This window comes from Xiphophorus maculatus, chromosome 20 (genome assembly GCF_002775205.1).
Source record: "Xiphophorus maculatus strain JP 163 A chromosome 20, X_maculatus-5.0-male, whole genome shotgun sequence".
In the NCBI taxonomy this organism is placed as follows: domain Eukaryota; kingdom Metazoa; phylum Chordata; class Actinopteri; order Cyprinodontiformes; family Poeciliidae; genus Xiphophorus; species Xiphophorus maculatus.
Genome location: NC_036462.1, coordinates 8,862,657 through 8,881,809, shown reverse-complemented (window position 1 = coordinate 8,881,809; position 19,153 = coordinate 8,862,657). Strand labels below are relative to the sequence as shown.

General features: G+C 37.5%; 1 protein-coding gene across 2 annotated transcripts in view; it reads right to left on the bottom strand.

Annotated features, from left to right (window-relative positions):
* Positions 1-2,685: 2,685 nt before the first annotated feature.
* Positions 2,686-19,153, bottom strand: part of LOC102218698 (membrane-associated guanylate kinase, WW and PDZ domain-containing protein 3-like) — a 148,121-nt gene continuing 131,653 nt past the window's right edge. The window contains exons 10-22 of one of the 2 annotated variants that reach the window (XM_023325531.1): positions 17,259-17,906; positions 14,202-14,233; positions 13,360-13,525; positions 13,160-13,254; positions 11,777-11,984; positions 11,392-11,574; positions 11,002-11,187; positions 9,563-9,659; positions 8,998-9,103; positions 8,725-8,862; positions 7,951-8,089; positions 4,696-4,782; positions 4,451-4,543 (exon numbers count right to left, since the gene is read on the bottom strand). In XM_023325531.1, coding sequence (XP_023181299.1) covers positions 4,736-4,782; positions 7,951-8,089; positions 8,725-8,862; positions 8,998-9,103; positions 9,563-9,659; positions 11,002-11,187; positions 11,392-11,574; positions 11,777-11,984; positions 13,160-13,254; positions 13,360-13,525; positions 14,202-14,233; positions 17,259-17,906 — 2,045 coding nt within the window. In that variant the 3' untranslated portion in view covers positions 4,451-4,543; positions 4,696-4,735. Of the gene's footprint in view, positions 4,544-4,695; positions 4,783-7,950; positions 8,090-8,724; positions 8,863-8,997; positions 9,104-9,562; positions 9,660-11,001; positions 11,188-11,391; positions 11,575-11,776; positions 11,985-13,159; positions 13,255-13,359; positions 13,526-14,201; positions 14,234-17,258; positions 17,907-19,153 lie in introns of both variants that reach the window. The other variant, XM_023325530.1, reaches the window with a different exon arrangement.

The window sequence follows — 19,153 nt, the reverse complement described above, 5'->3', positions numbered from 1 at the left end:
AACATAGTGTGGAAGGAGACAAACTATCCTGATAAAGCAGCATCTACCTCAGCCCAAATTTAGACATGGAGATGGTGTGTAGAGACTCTCCTCACGGTGTAAACGATTTTCCCTCCACTGAAAACTAGAATTCACTTTATTGGTCAAGTCAATACTGTACAGTTAGTTAGTAGAGGCAAATGGGCTGGGGTAGAAAGATTTCAAAATAAAAGTCTTGTTTTTTCTGTACATGCTTGTAGAAGCCTAAATTCAGTTTTTGTTCATTCAGACCTTTAGGATAAATTATGTTTATATTTCTTATGACAATTAATTTAGTTTTATAAAAATGATTACTAGGTAAATCTCTATTGCATAGTAATTTATTATATTGGACTATACTAAAGCATTGTAAATTTGCATATCTAATTGCAGTTAAGGATTTTAGGGTGTGGCTAGGGAGAGTTAGTTGGGCGCTTGGAGTGGAGCCACAGTTTTTTTTACCTCTCTCTGTCTCTTTAGATTTTCTTGTTTTACTCTTTATTATTATTTCGTGGAAAAGTAACTTTTGTACTGTTTTTATTTCTGAAGTAAACCGTTTAACTTGATCAAGAGGATCCAGTCTGTTTTTTTTGTCTTTTCGTCATCAAGTGGACCGCATGGGAAAGACAGAGAGCGTCAAGCTTATGGCTTCATTATTTAGGAACCTACATACTGCTTCGGAAAACTAATTAATGGTTTACTGTTTTTCTTAAACACAACTTTCACAAAAATATCACGCCATGCTATCGTTATAGAAATAAAAGTTCTGCAATTCACCCAGAGAAACTGAAAAAATATATTCCTATTAACATAAATTTCTCCAATTAAGTAGTGCTGGTGTTGTTTTCTTTCCACCAGTACAGATTCCACCTGTATCTTCAGATCTGCTTGAGTGACTTTGTCTTAACCACTTATCCATTATTATGCCATTATTATTTTTAAACTCAATCCTTCTGGAAGCTAATTGAATACATAGAGTACACATTACAGAAAAAAAAAAGTTTATATGCAGTTTCTTGCAGACCACTGGGGGTGCCCGCAGACCATGTAGGTCAGTCATGATAGACTGACCTACATGGTCAGTCTATCATGTAGATAGATAGACTGACCATTTCATCTAGGTCAGTCATGATAGACTGACCTAGATGAATTAATGAATTAAAGCAATTTGACTTAATTCAGTGACAGTCATCAACCAGACGTGATTTGATTATTGTTTTTGACAATCTAAAAGATTCAGAACAAGGACACAGAAAATCATATTTTCAGTAAAGTTTTATTTTTAGTGCATGAACAGAATTCTATGTCAAGGTCATAGCCTAACCTTTTCAATCCATTTTAAATATTTTCTCTTTTTAATTTTTTTACATAAAAAAATAATAGAGCAATTTTAATATACCTCTATTTTTTCTTCTCCCCAAAAGAGCACTCAGCAGGTTTGTTTATAAAGGTGCTGTACAATGTACAAACATTTACATCTACTGGTCCTACAGAATGTAGAAGGTACCACAAGGAGTTCTTTTTTTCTAATGAAGCGATGCAAGGCCACAGTATGATGCAGAGATGACATAGAAAATGGTCAGAACAAAAGCGTCTGGAAGTCAAACAGTGCAGGGGAGAGTTGTATCCTTCTCAGGACCAGAGTGGACAACCTGTGCCTGGTATTCAGAGCTTGATTTACTCAAACATACCAATCAAACTATTGCACAAAACTCATAGCATAAGCAGACTTGTAAACTGAAAACAACTTGATACAATCAAAGTTTACCCTCCACTTAGCTTTCATTAATATTAATCTTATCACATATTTGCTACAATACTGTGTTCCCTGAGCTCATCTGAGTGTGTCTTAAATTGTATATTTCAATTTCTCAGATTTCACTGTTTTAATTTCAAATTTGTCATTTTCTATTTTCTCATAACTACCTGCTTTGCAACTCCATAATCTATGTTGATGGCTTGCCTACACAAACGCATTACATCAGCAGCATGGACAGTGTCTTAGTAAAACACTACATCACTCTGGCCTCTGTCATCCTTCAGGCTAATCTAATGCACGACCACACAACAGGATAGACGAACGACATACAGTAGTCAGTTTCTCTGTAGTTAAACATAAAACAACCAGGAACATGACTCAAATCTGGTAAAGCTTTACATAAATTACCTTGAACCCTTTAGAAAACATGAAATGTCATTGTAAAATAAATAATATTACCAATGCATTATACAAAATGAATTGGTACTCATTGAACATCATTAGTTAAATACAGCTCTTTCTGTTATGCTACAGGGGCAGATGCAGTGCAATGGAATTTAATAGATATCATTTGTAAATTATGACACATTCAAATATGTATATATATGTATATATATATATGTATCTATAATATAACATATTTCACAATGAGACATATTTTGAGAGATTGCAAACATTTGGTACAGCAGTTCGAATGTCTATACATTTCATGAAGTACTATGAAAAGTCTATGATAATTCCTACCAATGAAGTACATTAGGAACCAGATGAAAGATCTGATAACTTTAGTAACTGGGACATTTTGGTCTATATCAAAACATGGAATGGGATATTATATATATATATATATATATATATATATATATATATATATATATATATATATATATATATATATATATATATATATTCATCTGTCATCTCAATAAATTACACGGTCTGTTATTATACACATGGTAAACAAGATATCAAACCACAAGTTTCTGGTCTTTTTTAATGATGCTGAAAGAGTGCCGTGATAAAACCCTCAGAACAGTCAGAAGTAACCATTAAAGTAAACACTTTTACACCAGTATTTCAAATCAGCCCAGTGCTAAGAATGAGAACTATAAACAAGGAAGCGGTTCGTCTTGGGTGATGTGTAGAAAACGTGCAGTAAAATAAATTTAAGGACTAACAGCATGCACTTAAACAAGCCTGTAAGTAAAAAAAATAAATAAAAAAAAAGTCTAAATGTCCACCAATGAGGCAAAATTAAACCATACGATAGCCACATTGGGTGTTTACTACAAATCAAAGGCAGGGCCTTGCTCCTTTCTTTGCATATGGGTCATTGCATTGTTATGTGTGGGAATGGTCGTTATTATTCCACAGGAGTTTGGCAGGATTGGCACATTTTCACATTTTAAGTTGTCTTTTTCTGACAAGGCCCCAAGCGTGCCGCATGTGCTGAAGTCCCACACTGAAGATGCTGAAGCAGCGAACAAGGCAGAGGGAAGTGCTACATGTCACATGATATCAAACTATTCCCAAAATATAAATCTGACCACAATCTAAGGATAATGACAACGGGTCAGCATGTTGCACATCTCTGTTTCATGGAAGATCTCTGACAAAGAACCACTAAGATGATGAAATTGTAAAGATTTAGTAGCAGTTTGTGTCAGGGTGATTTAATGTTCTGTCACTGAGGGTCACGGAGGACTTCTGCTTTGGTGAGGATTTTGGCAGAACTTGGTACTTTCCAAGGCCCAGGGCCAACAGTTCCCTTTTGACTCTGGGTGGTTTTTGGAATGCTGTCTGTAGAGGCCACTACGTCCTCTTTTTTACGGCGTTCTTTGAAGTTAGATAATTTACCATCTCTTCCTTTTGTCTCCTGTGGTGAAGTTTTAGAGTCCTTTCTGCTCCAAATATCTTTAAAAAATGACAAAGAGTCTCTCTTGTTACCAGTGTCTTTGCTGTTAGTCTTGTTTTCTGCAGGGTTGCCATTAACTTGTCTGAGCTCAGAGTCTTTGCTTCTACTCGTTTGGCTCTCCCTCACTGTAACAGACTGCGTCCTGTGACGAAGAAACTCTCCCTCACTTCTTTTAAAGCTTTCTTGCTCAAGGCCAGGCCTTGTTCTTTTTTCATTTCCTAGTGTGTATCTTCTGATCTTAGGAGTTCCCTTCTCATCATTTTTATTTTCATTACCTAAGCTCTCTCTACTGAAAGGATCCTTTATTCTCCTGTGATGCCCTTGTTGATTCTCCATCTGCTGCAGGTTTGATACCAATTGAGGCCTAAATCGAGCCATCTCATGGTTAACAGTTTGTATTTTTGTGTTATTCATCTGAGGCATTTTGCTCCTGCTTGGCTTTGCCTCCTCTGACTGGCTCACAGTTATTTTGGGACTCTGATGTTGCTCTTTGGCTTTAGGAAATGTCTCCCCTGTTTTCTTTGGGCTGCTTAGCTCTCTGGAGTCTGTTATGGACCTGGTTCTCTTGGAGAACTTCAATTGATCATAAAGAAGGGGAGAGAGCCTGTTGATATTCTTTTCTGCCCACTCATCACTCTCTTCCAACGAGCCCAAATCCCTGCTATGACGGGGCTCATGGCCTTGCAGGGATTTAGTGCTCCCGCTGCGAGAATGTTTCAGTTTGCCTGATAAAGTTGAAGAAAAAAAAGCGGAAGCCCCAGTGGGATATGGAGAGGACTGAGGTGATGTGTCAGAAAGAAACACCTCCTCAGAATAGCTTGTGGGTGAAATGGATTTTTGATAACGTCGATCTGAAAGAGAGACAAATGTTTTTCTTTTTTACATGTCAGCATAAAAATACCTCCATGGGGCATACAAGAATTTCATTTTGAGTATGTAACAGAGAAAACTTTAGTCACTCAGGTTAGTAGAAGTAGGAAAATGTGAGTAAGAAAAGGATTACCAAGGTTAAAGAGAAGAGACCAGCTTAAGCAGTGATGGTGTTAGTGTTGGTGCTCAGTGTAATAGCACGCAGTAGAGGCTGTGTTACCTGCATCAGGGGCAATGAAAGACCCAGAAGAAGCAAATGATTAGACATTTATTTAACAAGTAAAAACAACAAAAAAGATTTATTAAATATTAGCGAGACACCAGGAAGTTTCTTTCACTTGTAACCAGTTAGCAGCAATAAATATTTAATCAACTGTTTTTGTACAAGTCTTTTAAAAATTAAATTACAGGTGCTTCTCAGTAAATTAGAATTTGATCATAAATATGTTCATTTGTGCAGGAGTAATTTTTTTGTGACCCTGAATCTCTAAATGGAGTTTTATTCAAAATCCTCTGAAAGATTTAAACACAAGGAATGTGGTGCTGTGTTACTCTGGTTGTCTTTGCATTTTTTACAATACTTTTTTCTTTCACTCAACCTTCTATTAATGTGCTTGTATTCGGTTCTCTGTGAATAACCAGCTTCTCTAGTTTTGACCTTTTGTGTCTGACCATCTTTGCAGCAGGTATTGAAGACTGGTAAACAAAACTAACAGTGTGTGAGCTATTAGCTGTAAGCCATAATATTTAAAATAAAATAGAAGAAGACGCTTGAAATATAAATCTGTTATCTGTGTATCATGTATAATGCAACTGGACTGCTAAAATAAATTAAAATATTTTTATTGCCATTCTAACATGGAGGTGCACCTGCAGTGTCACGGAGGGCTAAATCACAGTTTCTTACTAGAACCTGTTTATGTTATACATAGTTCAGCTGTGAATCATCTGTGTTTTTAGCTGTCATGACACACACTTAACTGCATCTCAAATGATATGTTGTGTGGTGCTACAAGATATTAAGTCTTCAAGCAATTGTGATAGTCTTTGATATATAACAATTATCAGTTGTGATTAATTTACTTGTTTTTCAATCAAGTTCTACTATATTTAATTAAACGACACAGAGCAAAACCATCACAATGTTATTTGTATTCAGTTTACCGAATTAGCAGGTCCAGTTCATATCTAGTAATATTTGTGACATTAGAATGCTTCATACACTCTCTGTGACCTTTATCTTGTATCTAAAGCCCATGGTGTAAGCCTTTAGTGCAGCGAGATTCTGTCCAACAGACTGAAAATACCATCGGTATGCAAAGTGTAAAATCATGACACTGACATCTGAAATATGCCAGCCAACACATGTTGCATTCTAAACAGTCTTTTGTGATATTAATATTTTACTGACAATCCGATGGCAAATACATTTCCTTTTTATCACGTGCATAAAATTGAGATTGTTATCTGTGAAGAAACACTTAAGTTTCGATTTACTGTTACAGTTTGTCTACAAATAAAGACAAAGACTATCCGGATGGATGACAGGAGGTGAATCCTCATAAAAAGAGGGTTAAACCAATCACAAAAACTGCATATGACTGTTAAACAGAATAAACCCTCATTCGTCTTTGTGTATCCTCCAGGTTAAGGTCCAGGAGAGAATCAGCAATTGTTCCTGGGAGTTTTGCTGTTGGCAAAGTTTGAAAAATGGAACTGTCTCTAATATACATCCAACACCAGTGCCTTCATCATCACAAGCTCATATGGCAGGGCCTAACTTTGTTATTTGGAAAGACAATGAAGTAACCTTGAGGCTTGAATATAAAATACAGGTGAATATCAAACTATGAAAATATCATTGCTAAATAAATTTACTTTAGCAGCTTGGTTCAAAAAGTGAAAATCATATATAGACTGAAAGGAATTATATTTTTTAAGCTTCTTTTTTATTAATCTTGTTTCTTATGGCTTACAGATAATGAAAATGCAACTTTGACTTTTTCAGAAAATGAGAATTTTCCAACAACAAAAAGAAAAAGTCATGGTATGGCCTGTACAACACTTTGGAAGACAGTCACTGACTCACAAAAAGTAATTGTTTCCATGAATATTAATGGAAAGTTGAGTAGAAGGTAAAAATGTGTTAGAAAAAGGTGCACAGGCAATGATAATAACCGTAGCGTCAAGAGGATTTAAGAGCCAATGCACACAGACACATCTAGGATGCAGTACCACATTCCTTGTGTTTAGCCCCTCCTGAACCTCAGACTACATCAGAAATCTTTTACCTGCGCTGAGGGGGAAAAAACTGGACTGTTGCCCAGTGATCCAAACTCCTCTTTTTAGGTGAAAATAAATTTTGCATTTCATTTAGACCCTGCAATGCAAATGATTTGAAGCAACCTAGCAGTGCCAAAGGCTGAAAGGCTCCTCATCACCTTGCTTTGACACAGCAATTTATGCAAAAGGAACCAACCAACTATTGAGCACACCTTCTATACAGTACATGGACATGCATTCTAGCTGAATGAAATGTCAGTGAAAATAATAATAATAATAAAAAAAAAAAAAAAAATATATATATATATATATATATATATATATATATATATATATATATATAGATTTTTTTTCTCTGAAATTTTGAAAAAAATTCAGAGAAACAAAAGTGGGGCTTATAAACAGTTAACAGAATATTAAAATATAATAGTATGGGTATATCAAATCCTAAATATTAGTTTCACTTTTGAATTGAATTGTTCAAATAAATTAAATTTCTGATTAAATTATAATTTATTGTGATGCACCTGTTTGAGCAGAACAAAGATTTATTCACTCAGCCATGTTATGGATACCTCTGTCACCTGATCTCATCCCACTGGGCTTGTTCGAAATAAGCTCGACTAAAAAGTCTAAACCAAGCAGACTCTCAATGCACAACTGCTCTGGGAATGTTTGCAAACTGCACAGGGAGAGATTACAGAAAGCTTTCCCTAAATAACTCAGTGCTGGCCAGGTGGAATTTGCAAAGCTGTAATTTACGCCTGTGGTGACAATTTAGAAGAAGATGGAACATTAAACATTTATGCTGACTTGAATGATGTCATTTGGAACTAGTGCTTTAATGTTCACTGACATTTTTATAAGAATCAAATGAATTAAACTAGAGTCTTCATGCAAAACTTTGCACATTTTTAAAAACATTAAAAATGTCTTTGCATTTATTGTTGTGATGTATTTATTAATACAATTCTACCGAGTGAATAAATACAGAAGTTCCCAATTCTCTACTAATGCTTTTTTACCCAACATGGTATTAAATGGCACAATAGAGTTCTTCAAGGCACAAAGCTTGTCCAAGAGGAAAACTGAATATATTACTCACTTCCGTCCTGGGCCAAGCCTGCGCCAGGTCGCAGCAGCAGCACCACTTTGTTTCCTCCAGCTTGAATCAGATCAATTGCCCGTGTATGGGAAATGCCACGAGCCGGCTCCCCATTAATCTCCACTATCTCATCTCCAACCTGTCAGCAATGCAGAAACACACCAATGAACAGCTAACGTACTCTGCAGAGTGTTTGTGCACACTGAGTCTCATTATCAGCGGATCTAAATTTTATGCTGCACGCAGATCCAGCTTTATAACACCCTATAGGCACTTTCTTTTAGTGAAGATGACAAAATAACTCCGGATAAAGCCTGTAAACATGTCAGGCTGCTTGGCTTTAATCAACGCTGACATTCTCTACCATCCTTTGAAAGGCAAAGTCATGACCAGGGATCGCAGTCTGGCAGGCTGTAAGACTGCTTCACACAAAAAGGCTCTTAGTTTTTTGCTCATTTTAGAGTCTCATTAATATTTTGATAATATAACAATTTCTTTCCTAGTTATAGTGCCACCTTTCTGGAAATAAATTTAGTTAGTTGCATCCCTTTTTCATTATGACCTTTCTTCTCGTAAGGTTTAATTTATTCACCAAAAATTGATGTATGCAGTTTTTCTCTTCCAGCTCTGTGCTGTGATATGCAGTTATATTTCACCTTTGAGAAGACGATTGTGCTAATCAGATGAGGAATCCATGTGAACAATAATTTCATGTTGAAACCAGTAAAACCTGCTCATGTTTAATGTGAAGACAAAGATTCTTACAGCACTTACATGGATTCTTCCGTCCAGCTGAGCTGGTCCATCTTCTGCAAGCCTTAGGATATACAGGCCCATATTGTACTCTGTGCCCCCGCGCAAACTAAAACCAAAGCCTCTGGGGCCTCTCTCCAGCTCCACAGTCAGACAACCCTCCAATAAAGAAGAAAACTCTTAGAATGCACTTAAATATAACATTAAAATGCAGTCTAAATATCTTGCATGAATTCATTACACACCGTTGTGCAATTTGTGGAGTTTCAATGGACTCAAGATGTTGATAGTTACCTGGTTGGGTCCTGTCACACACAGTGTTCCCTGCTCACCAGGTGGAAGAGTTTTATGGTCAGACCAGTTGACTACATCCCTTTTGTCCTCCATGTCCAGGTTATAACTAAACAAACATTGTTATTTATATTACTTACTTCAAATGGAATGCATCAGGAGACCAACTCAAAAAGCCATTATGTAAATTATAAAACTGAATTTACTGCTAGATGCTTGCTGGGAGGAACAATTATAATGGTATAGTGTTTTTTTGTTAGTTCTATTATAAATGTATAACAATCATGTCTCTTTAGCTGACAGTTCTCAGCTTACTGGATGTGTGCTTAGATTTTGTGCCTTATTTTGTAATGGGGTTTTGTTCAGATTAATATCTCACAGGTTATTGTAACAGTATTTCAGGGAAATTATAAAACCTCAAATGCATTTTTACTTAACAAAAGTAAAGTTCTTTTCTGTTGTATTAACATTAACATTAATAACTTTGCATGAACAGTCAATAACAACCTTTGCTGCAATAGGATATTTTGTGAGTTTTTTTTCCCTTATCTTTCCTTCTGTATCTTACCGTTCATCATGAAGAGCTGACCTTTGTCCAATGGGCCTGTGTTGAAGAGCTGGACTCTGTTTAGCTGAACTTGCTCCCGATGGAGGGCCCTTGTATTCTGAAATACATTTTTATCATACTGATTAATGGCTAATAATTAGAAAAGCTAAAAAAGTTATTTCCAGCATGAATATTAATAACTTTAGTTGCAGAGATTTAATTTATACCCATATCAACGAAAGGCTAAAAACTACATGTTGCCTGTTAGAAAAAAGCAAACTAAGTCTATAAAAGCTGCATGTAATTTGAAATTATTTCAGGGTAATATATTTGAGCAGCTAGATTGAATTGTGTGAAAGAAATGTCGTGTGACAAAGTTAAAAATGGTCTTAAATTTAAAATGAAATTAAGAACTTGAAAATTAGAGTCAAAATTAAATTTATCAACAGCTTTGAAGGAATAACGCTATCAATGATAGTCAGTGTTATTGTAGCTTTCTGCACTACATTCTGAAAGGTCCTTGGGCAAAATGCTAGCCACTCACATCGCTCCTATTCTGCAAATCAGTGTAAAAGGTTGTGTGAATGGTTGAATGAATCTTCTAATGAAAAACCTTTTGAGTGGAGGGCGAGATTAGCAAAACGCTGCATAACGAGCATCCATTCAGTGTCCATCACCTGTCTATGTTGGACATCCGTAAAGGCACCATTATTTTTAATGTTTTAAAATAACTTCTCACATCTAAACAAGATCTTTCTTTCAAAAACCTATCCATGTTTCAACGACACAAATAAAATTCCAAAAGTATTACAACGGCCTCAGTATCGTAAACATCCTGAATAACTGCATGTCATAGATTTCTTTGATCTGCTGTAAATATTTAGCTCCTTATTAAATGAAGATGCCAATAAAAAACAAATCTCCACCTAAGGTTCTAAAAAAATTACATCAGCTAAGAACAACCATTAAAACTATTTTCAGTTCCACAACACTTCCACAGTGTTGCTTGAGGTGATGCAACATTATCTTTTTAAAGCCAGGTTGTTAACATCAGATTTAAATTGAGCATTTAAATACAAAAGTACAATCTTAGTTCCAACATTTGATTTTATTTCGCTATATCCTTTTCACCTGTTTATTATTCCAAGATGACATAGACTCCAGGTCATCTTTTATTATACTTTTGTATTACATGGACACACAATTACAATTTGCTTATTTGTTAAGATTCTTCTGTGGATGAAGTAAAGGTTAATCTTTAATTTTCTATATATTTTAGTTTGAAATTAGAATACAATGTTAATGTATTTAGATATTCTGATTAGGTCAAAATACATAACCTGCGATAACTAATTTCTCACTTCCAAATTTTAATATTTAGGAACCAACTTTAACATTGTGATAACAAAAGGCAGGGATTATTATTAAGGTTTTTTTTTCTGTGCTTAAAAGATATTCACCGTCCTCAGGAACCACAGTGAGAGTGACGACAGTGCCAGCCTCCTTGATAAGCTGAACAATGTCATTGTGAGAGAGCTCAATGATGGAGCGGCCATTGACTGCCGAGATACGATCCCCAACGTGGAGTAGGCCGCAGCGGTCAGTCGGACTGCCTTCAATGATACGTCCAATTTTGTGAGGGATAACTAAAATGACGGATATGAAAAGTAATGAGACAGTCAGATTAAACTCAGGTAGCCACATAAGGTTTATCTAGAATATAACACTATTTTTATTTGACATTGATATTTACACGTTCTACATTTATAAAACGTATTTATGTAAACATCCAGGTTTCAGATTTTAATAGATTTCTTTAAAAAAACCAAAGTTTGAAGTTTGATCCTCACCACCATATGGAGGTTTGCTCTTTGATGTGAGGATGACAAAGCCAAAGCCCTCGTTCTCTTTGCGGTGAAGTGTGATATCGAAAGACTCATGGTCCAAAGCGCTAGGCATTGGCAGGCGAGGTAGCTTTGGAGAACCGTTCACCAGCACAGGAGTCATTTCCTGAATGTCTTCATCTGTTGCTTCTGATTTGAAATAAAACAGATTTTAATGCATTTGTATTTTATGCAAAACATTTTTTAAGAATGTTTTTGGTTCTATTTTACAAGATTTAGTACTGTAGGGAATGTTGAATAAAAAAGATAGTCAAGTTAAAAACCAAATCATGATGATGTTGATACAATTTTTGATATGACCTCTTAAATAAATTTGTGTCTTTATACTAACCTCTGTAGATGACCTTCCGACGAACAGTCAGCATGACTTGACCGTTACGGGCTGCATTGGTCATCAGGTCCAAAACTTGCTTGTGAGACCGACCTTTGACCATCACTCCGTCGATGCCGATGAGCTCATCTCCTGCTCTGAGACGACCGTCCTTCTCTGCAGCTCCGCTGGGCACGATGGCCCCGATGTAAACCTGGGGAAACACATTCTGATATCGGGTTAGGAAGGAACTAATAAGAAGGCAGAAAATGTTGCAGCTGTAAATGCTATGAGACAACAGTTAGCACTGCCACTTTGTCAGAATTTGATTTCTGTTCACTGAAATTAAATTTTGACATTTGTAGGATCACATTGTCAGATTTGTAGGAACATTTCAGTGTACAGTAGGATCACAGAGGAAATATTACAAAACAGACGATGTTCACTGAAATCAAATTCTGACAAAGCATAAAGATCTCAATTCAGTCAATTCAATTTGACTGAGTTGAGATCTTTTTGCTTTGTAGAAAAATGCATTATCCTGCTGAAACAGGCCACAACTATCTGGGAACTGCACTCAGCCATCAATGTGATGTAAAAGAAAATGGGACTCATGAGACAAGGCCACTTTCTTCCATTGCTCCACATGGTCCAGTTGTGGTTCTCATGTTCTCTTTTAATGGTGAATAGTGGTCCTGTACACAACAAACGATGATGCACTACCTTCACACCTCCCTATCAGAAACAACATTAAGCTCTTCAGCTATTTGAGTAACAGTTTCTGTTGGACTGGACCGCACAGTACAAACCAGAAACACCACAAAATAACAGCAGTTTATTAGAAGTCATCTAGCCATCACAATGTGGTACTGGTCAAAGTCGCTATAGTCTATAAACTTGTCCATTTTTAATGTTTCTAACACAACAGCTTTGAGTATGGTTGCTCTCTAACTTAGCTACTACAGAAACAGCTTCCTCAATGAAGACATAATCAGAGCCTCATCTGCCACAATCTTATGCTTGATCATTGTAGAGCAAGGTCTTTTAAACAGATAAAGAAGGGTTATGTATTTTTCAGGCACATGGTAACATTTTATAGCACAGTCAAAAAAAAGATGTTAAAAAATGCTGTATATAACAAGCATAGCTTGGAGGAAATTTGATTTTGCCTTGAAATTGGCCTCTGCCTCTTTAAGACTCTGTTACTCTGTCCAACGCTCCCCCCTCAGAAGAGAGTAGGAAATATGGAATAGGGAACACATAAGCAATACTATATTTGTTTTGAAATAGTAAATTCTTACAATTCAAACAATGAAATAAGAAAAACAGAAGACTGGAGATGTAAATATTTTTAACAACTTTCCATTAATTTTTTTTTCAAAGTAAGCTGTATTTAAAACTTACTGGCTGTTGTGGGCCTTCTCCTCCCAGAACTCGGAAGCCGAAGCCTGTTTCAATGTCTCTCTTCAGAAAAACATCTATGTCTTTGGTGTAAGGCTCTGTGAATGAGAAGAATTTCACAATCACTTAGTTTCAGTGTAGAGAAACAGAGGAAATATTACAAAACAGACGATTAAAAGCAGCTTATATCAGTCAACACTCACGCCTGCTCTCCAGCAGGGCTTTGGACTTCAGGTACATCTCTGTGGCATCTCGTTTGGGGGAGTCAGATGAGCGTAGGGTGCTCGTGTTGGAGTGGTACGGCAAGGCCTGAGGAGTTGCGTCTGTGATGGTGTCCAAGGTTTCTGTGCTTGCGGTCATGTCTTGTCTCTGATGACATACACAGGAGGCATCATGACCACATGCTGCTTTATGATTAATTATTACAGAAAAGGACAAGCTTTGTGTGTAACTTTTTGTTGTATTGTTGTATTTTATTATATCACAAAATTTTAATGAAAGTCTGAGCACCTCATTATCTTTGACAAGTGTCTGGGCATCAAACAATGTTAGATAACAAAAGCTGGAAAGGTCACTTTTAATAACGTACACCAGTTTTACCTCCATATTTCTTCTATTGTTTTGAGGGTTGGGCACTGGGATCTGAGCGTAATATAAAATCCAAGAGAGAAAGTAAAGATTTCCCCAAGGCTGTGATAGGCCTTCTCCGCATGAAAAGGGCACCCCCTTTATCTAAAACTGTTGTATTAATAATACTGCCAAATCTAAAGAGGCTCATCCAATCCTCATTACAACTGCAATCCCCAGACAATAGCCCAAAGAATATGAATAGCGAAGGGAGGTAATTAAGACTGTTTTTGAGAACAAACAAAAGAAGGCGGGCTAAGAGATAATCAATATTCAAATTTATTGCTATCATTTAATTTGACGCAACAGAGGCTTAGTGGTTAAGCTGAAGGACAAAATGTTTTGAAATCAAATTGAAGGATATGTCTCCATGGGGAAACAATGGGTAAGAAAGAGGGAATAATGCATTTTTACTCACAGGCTTCAGAGACTTTACAGGGGATGTCTGACCTATAGTAACAAAAAGACAGACAAAAAGAAAAGAGTTCAAATTAATTATGTTCATATTTGGAACAGCAACTCACACCAAAACTCCAGCAGATGTCACTGTCTCTCTGACTAAGAGATGGCGACAGGAAGTGTAAAAATAAACCAGTGAGCCACTCAAAACTCAAGAGGTGTGCTCGCTAAAGAACGCTCCATTAGCGAATATTTAGCCATCCATGAGATTAAAGATATGTATGGCATATAGTGTTGGTTCATCACATTCTGAGCTGAGTACATATGCACCCCAACCGTGGAGCTGAGAAAGCAGGTAAATGCTTTTGTGTTTCATGCATATAATTCCACAGCTGATAATTCTTCTTTTTGCTTTACAGCACACCCACATGTTTCTTCTAATGCACTCAGATAGTTCCCTATAGACCATCTCGCACAGCCCCGCTCCCGTCTCCCATCCTCCTCAACTCTCTGCATTAATTGAATTAACAGATACTCCTCTGAAGCTTGCAGCCCTCGGGGCAAGGTTGAAAACTTGGCCTCATCTGAGGTTAATGGAGCCTGATGCACTGTATAGAAGAAGATATTTTTATGCAACACTGTAAAAATCCCTTATCCAACACCATTGTCATCAAAATCTGAAAATGCAACGTTGCTGCACACCCAGAACACACCCTACTGCACCCTGCTTTTACCTCCACCCAACTGCCTGATCTTTTTGTCTTCAGCGAAACTCACCACTAATAAAAACACTGTCCAATTGGGAGCCACCTCTAAGCTACAGGCCATTGTCTAATGAGTGTTAAAGAGGACATTAGCTGTTCAGTTTAGCAGGCTGGGTGAAGCCAAGCCCATATATACTTCAACAGTGGGAATCATGCAGTGGAGCAGGACATGATGATGGTGGCACAGCAGTTAGTGCAAGTAGCATGGGTGTTTGGGCAATGAGGGAAGACGGCTTAGGCATGGCTTGGGGCAAGGAGGACCCAGTGGACCTCCCCTCCTTAGCAGTTTAGCCATGGATCTTTTAGAGGCCACAGATAAAGAGGCATGCAAAAATCCCCTGCGCTCTGTTGACGATCAAAGCCAATCTGGGGTTCACCGACTCGCGCAGTGAGTCCCTTAGGCGGCCATGGAGAGATGTAGGAGACATTTGAAGGGTGCCTTCCCTCCTCCCTCAACTATGTGGAATCAAGCACATCCCCACACTTATGTAATTCCCTTTCTCAGACTTGTAACAGAGGCATTAAGTCTCTTTACAAGTTGTCATAAACAGTGGCAGATTGAGTCGAGGTGCAGAGGACGAATATTGGAGAAATACTTGGGATGTGCAGTCAGTATATGCAAGTGATGGTAAGAAACAAAACTCTTAGGAACTGGCTTTAAACTGCGCCTGCAGTAGTCACAGTGGAGAAGTTGGAAATATTTAGCAAAAAGAGGACGCAGCCTCTCCAATGGAAGCTTTAAAACACACTGCAGACACAGTGGCACACTATTACAGTGCAAAAATGTGTTATCATTCAGTGCCCCTAAACTAGCCACAACACCACCTCACCTCCCATTAGTATCAGCACTCTGACCTCACCTCCAAGCAGCACTGTAGAAGTAGCATCAACAATATCAACAAATTATATTAGATAAAAATTATGAGAGGAGAAAACAAAATGAAGGCACAAAGGTGGTGAAAACAACACAGAAACACAGGGACATCTGTGTTCAGAATAACAGCAGTCCAACATCTTTAATCCGATAAGTCATAATTTCTTGTAAAGATTAGAATTTAGAATTTGGTAATTTACTAGTATGTAGCAGAGTAATAGCATACCAACAGACCTGTATGCTACTGATTACGCATAACTGAATCATCAAAAGAAAGAGGAGGGTTCAAAGTGATCGCAGTGTGGAGCTCACTCACTTAACGAACACCTGTCAACCGTAGAAAAACCTTAGGTGTTTAAAAATATGTTTTATACATGCTGGTTTTTGTGCTTTTCCGCTCAAAAATCGGACTAATTTGGTTGTTTTAGACAATAATCCAAAACAACCAACACTGTGAGTATTTTTGGCGTACTCACAGGATACTGTGATTACGCCAAAAATTAGATAATGTCTGTGTGAAGACCAAGCTGTTGGCAAGAAGCCCTCTGAGAGTCTCATTTAAAAATTAGATGAACTAGAGGTTAAATTTTGCCACAGAGCACAAAGAGAAAAAGCACATCATTTTGTTCACTGCTGAAACTACAATTTAGGCCACATCACACTGTGAAGCATCATTTTTTCAAGCATCATGATACGAAGATTTTTCTTACACTACGGTGTCAGGCCTGTTTATTACATGTGAGGGATCATATGAATGAATACATTAAAATACACAAACTGGCAGCAATGCGTTAAAATGTGTTTCAAAAAGACAAACAGGTTTCTAAGGGAAAACTGAGAAAAACAGAAGGATGGTGCCACAAGTTGATCTACTCTGTGCACATAGAAACTTTGGATATACAACTAAATATTGGTTCAGGGCTATTTTAAGACATTTAACCTTTACTGACTTTTGTAAACAAAATGCTATTACTTTTAGTACAATTGTCTATACTGTGCAGTATGGTGCAAAACTTTTAACCACAGCTTGATAGAGGTTTTTCATTGAACTGAGGAGCATTCGCCCATTTTCTTTGTCCACTCCTTGAACACTTGACCATGAAATACATGCAGACACTTTATTTGGCTGTGAAATGAGGAAATTGGAGAAGTGGAGAATAAAAATAAGAAGCACTAGGTCATAAAAAAACAGCTACAGCTACATAAACTCTTTTTTTAAGAGAAGAGGTCAGGTAATGGACTGAATTGAAACAAGTTAAATTCTGTTCAGGTTGTTTCTCAGGATCACTTTAAAAGATTAAAGGAAGGTCTAGCTGCCTGGAAGCAACATTGTAATAAATGAGGAACGACTCAAAATTTCTGGATAGTACAGTATCCTACCTAAACATCCAGATGGGCAGATCAGATACAGAAACATATGAATGCTTTAGTCTCTCACCTCCTCTCAGTACCAGCACGCTGACCTCACTGCCCACAGGAAAGTCTTTCAGGATGTCCACCACTTGCGCATGACTAAGACTTTGAACATTTTGCCTGTTGATCTCCTTGATTACGTCTCCTTTTTGCAGCCCACGGCACCACTGGGCATCCAGAATCATTTTCACCTTCTGGCCTAGAGGACAGTCAGCAATGGCAAACCCAAATCCTCCAGGCCCCTTCACCAGTGGTACGCTCACCAGCTCTGGTTGCAGCATTCCTGTGGCCCCCTCTCCCTGGTCAGGCTGTCGCCCGTTGGGCAAGGCAGCTACAACAGGCCGACCGCTTGCGTCGGTGGTAACATAGTGCAGTTCCTGTGAAGAGCCATGCAGGACGTCGCCTTTGACTAGCAGTGGTTGTCCGTTAATGAGGGGCACAGCTGTCACCACCTCCCCACCGTGGAGAGGTTGCTGTGGCTGAGTAGCTGGTGGAGGGGGTGGAGGAGGAAGGGGGTCGTCGTTGTTCAGGTCTACATCCGGAGGAAGAGGATACCCGCGACAAAGAACCATGTCTACGTATTGGTTGATGGGGATGGACTGGTACATCTGCACCACCTCTGGATGGGTCTTTCCCAGAACACATGTCCCGTTAATTTCAACGATCACGTCCCCTGTGGCAAATGAAAAAAGAAAACAATTTAAAGGAGGACATTTTTTTCCTCATGTTCCTTCTAAGAATTACTTCTCCACATCACTTTGAAAAACACTTTGCATTTTCTTTGTCAGATATGTGGTTCCCAAATCTCCTCATCTCTTACCTTTTTCCCATTTCGGCAACTCCCTTTACTGCTTTAATTTCTTTTTATCTCATTCACTCATTTTTATCCCACCCACGCTTACTACATTGCTCATCCGAGCAGTATTTCAATTACAAATGAAAAGAGCTGTGAAAGAAATAGATTTCTGTCACATAACACGATTCAAATGAATACACACACACCTTACCAGACTGACAGTTCCTGGTGTCACAGGAACCAAAGTTAGAATGACTGCTGATATAGTCCCTATGCGTTTGACAGACAAATTGCACATGGGACAGGGTTAGCTTAAAGAAATACAAAAGAAGTAAAACTAATTCAGTAAAATTGTATTCATACAGTATTTAAAAAAATAATAATAATGAAAATTCTGTATTTTTAAGCAGCTTTTTGAAGGGGATCATCAAATCAACTGCTAAAAGTATTTAAGAGAACCAAGAATAAAAAAAATACTAATAATTTTACCCCATATATTTCTTTGGATAATATAGCAATTCATTTATATAGGAGAATCCTTAAGCTTACAGTACAGTACAGTCAATTGTACTGTACTTCAAATGTACCATTTGAACATAACTACAAATGTACATTATCTCAATTTGATTTAAAGTGAAAACTTTGACTAGGTCACGCCAAAAGCATCAGGTTTTTGCTCTTCAGATAAAGTCACAATGATGACCGGACATTTTCCTTCTGGACTTTCTGGCAGAATACAGACTTAATGGTTGTATCCATTACTGCAATTCATGCAGGTCAAGAAGCAAAGCAGCTCCAACCAGGCACACTACCACCACCTCCACGCTTAACTGTTGGTATGATTTTCTTAAAATGCTGCTGTTTTACATCAGATATGACAAGAAGCACAAAATGTTCCATTTTAGTCTCATCAGTCTAAAGAATATTTTCCTTAAAGCTTTTTTACCAGTCTCTTTACAATTACCAAAACATGAACTCTCGATGGGAAGACAAGTGACGGCTGCAGTGCTTTAGGTGTTGTTTTGGGTTATTTTGTGACCTCCTTCATATATTGTGAACAAACTCTTGCTGTAATTTTGTCATGCTAGTCACTCCTGGGAAAGTACACCAGTGTTCCCTATTTG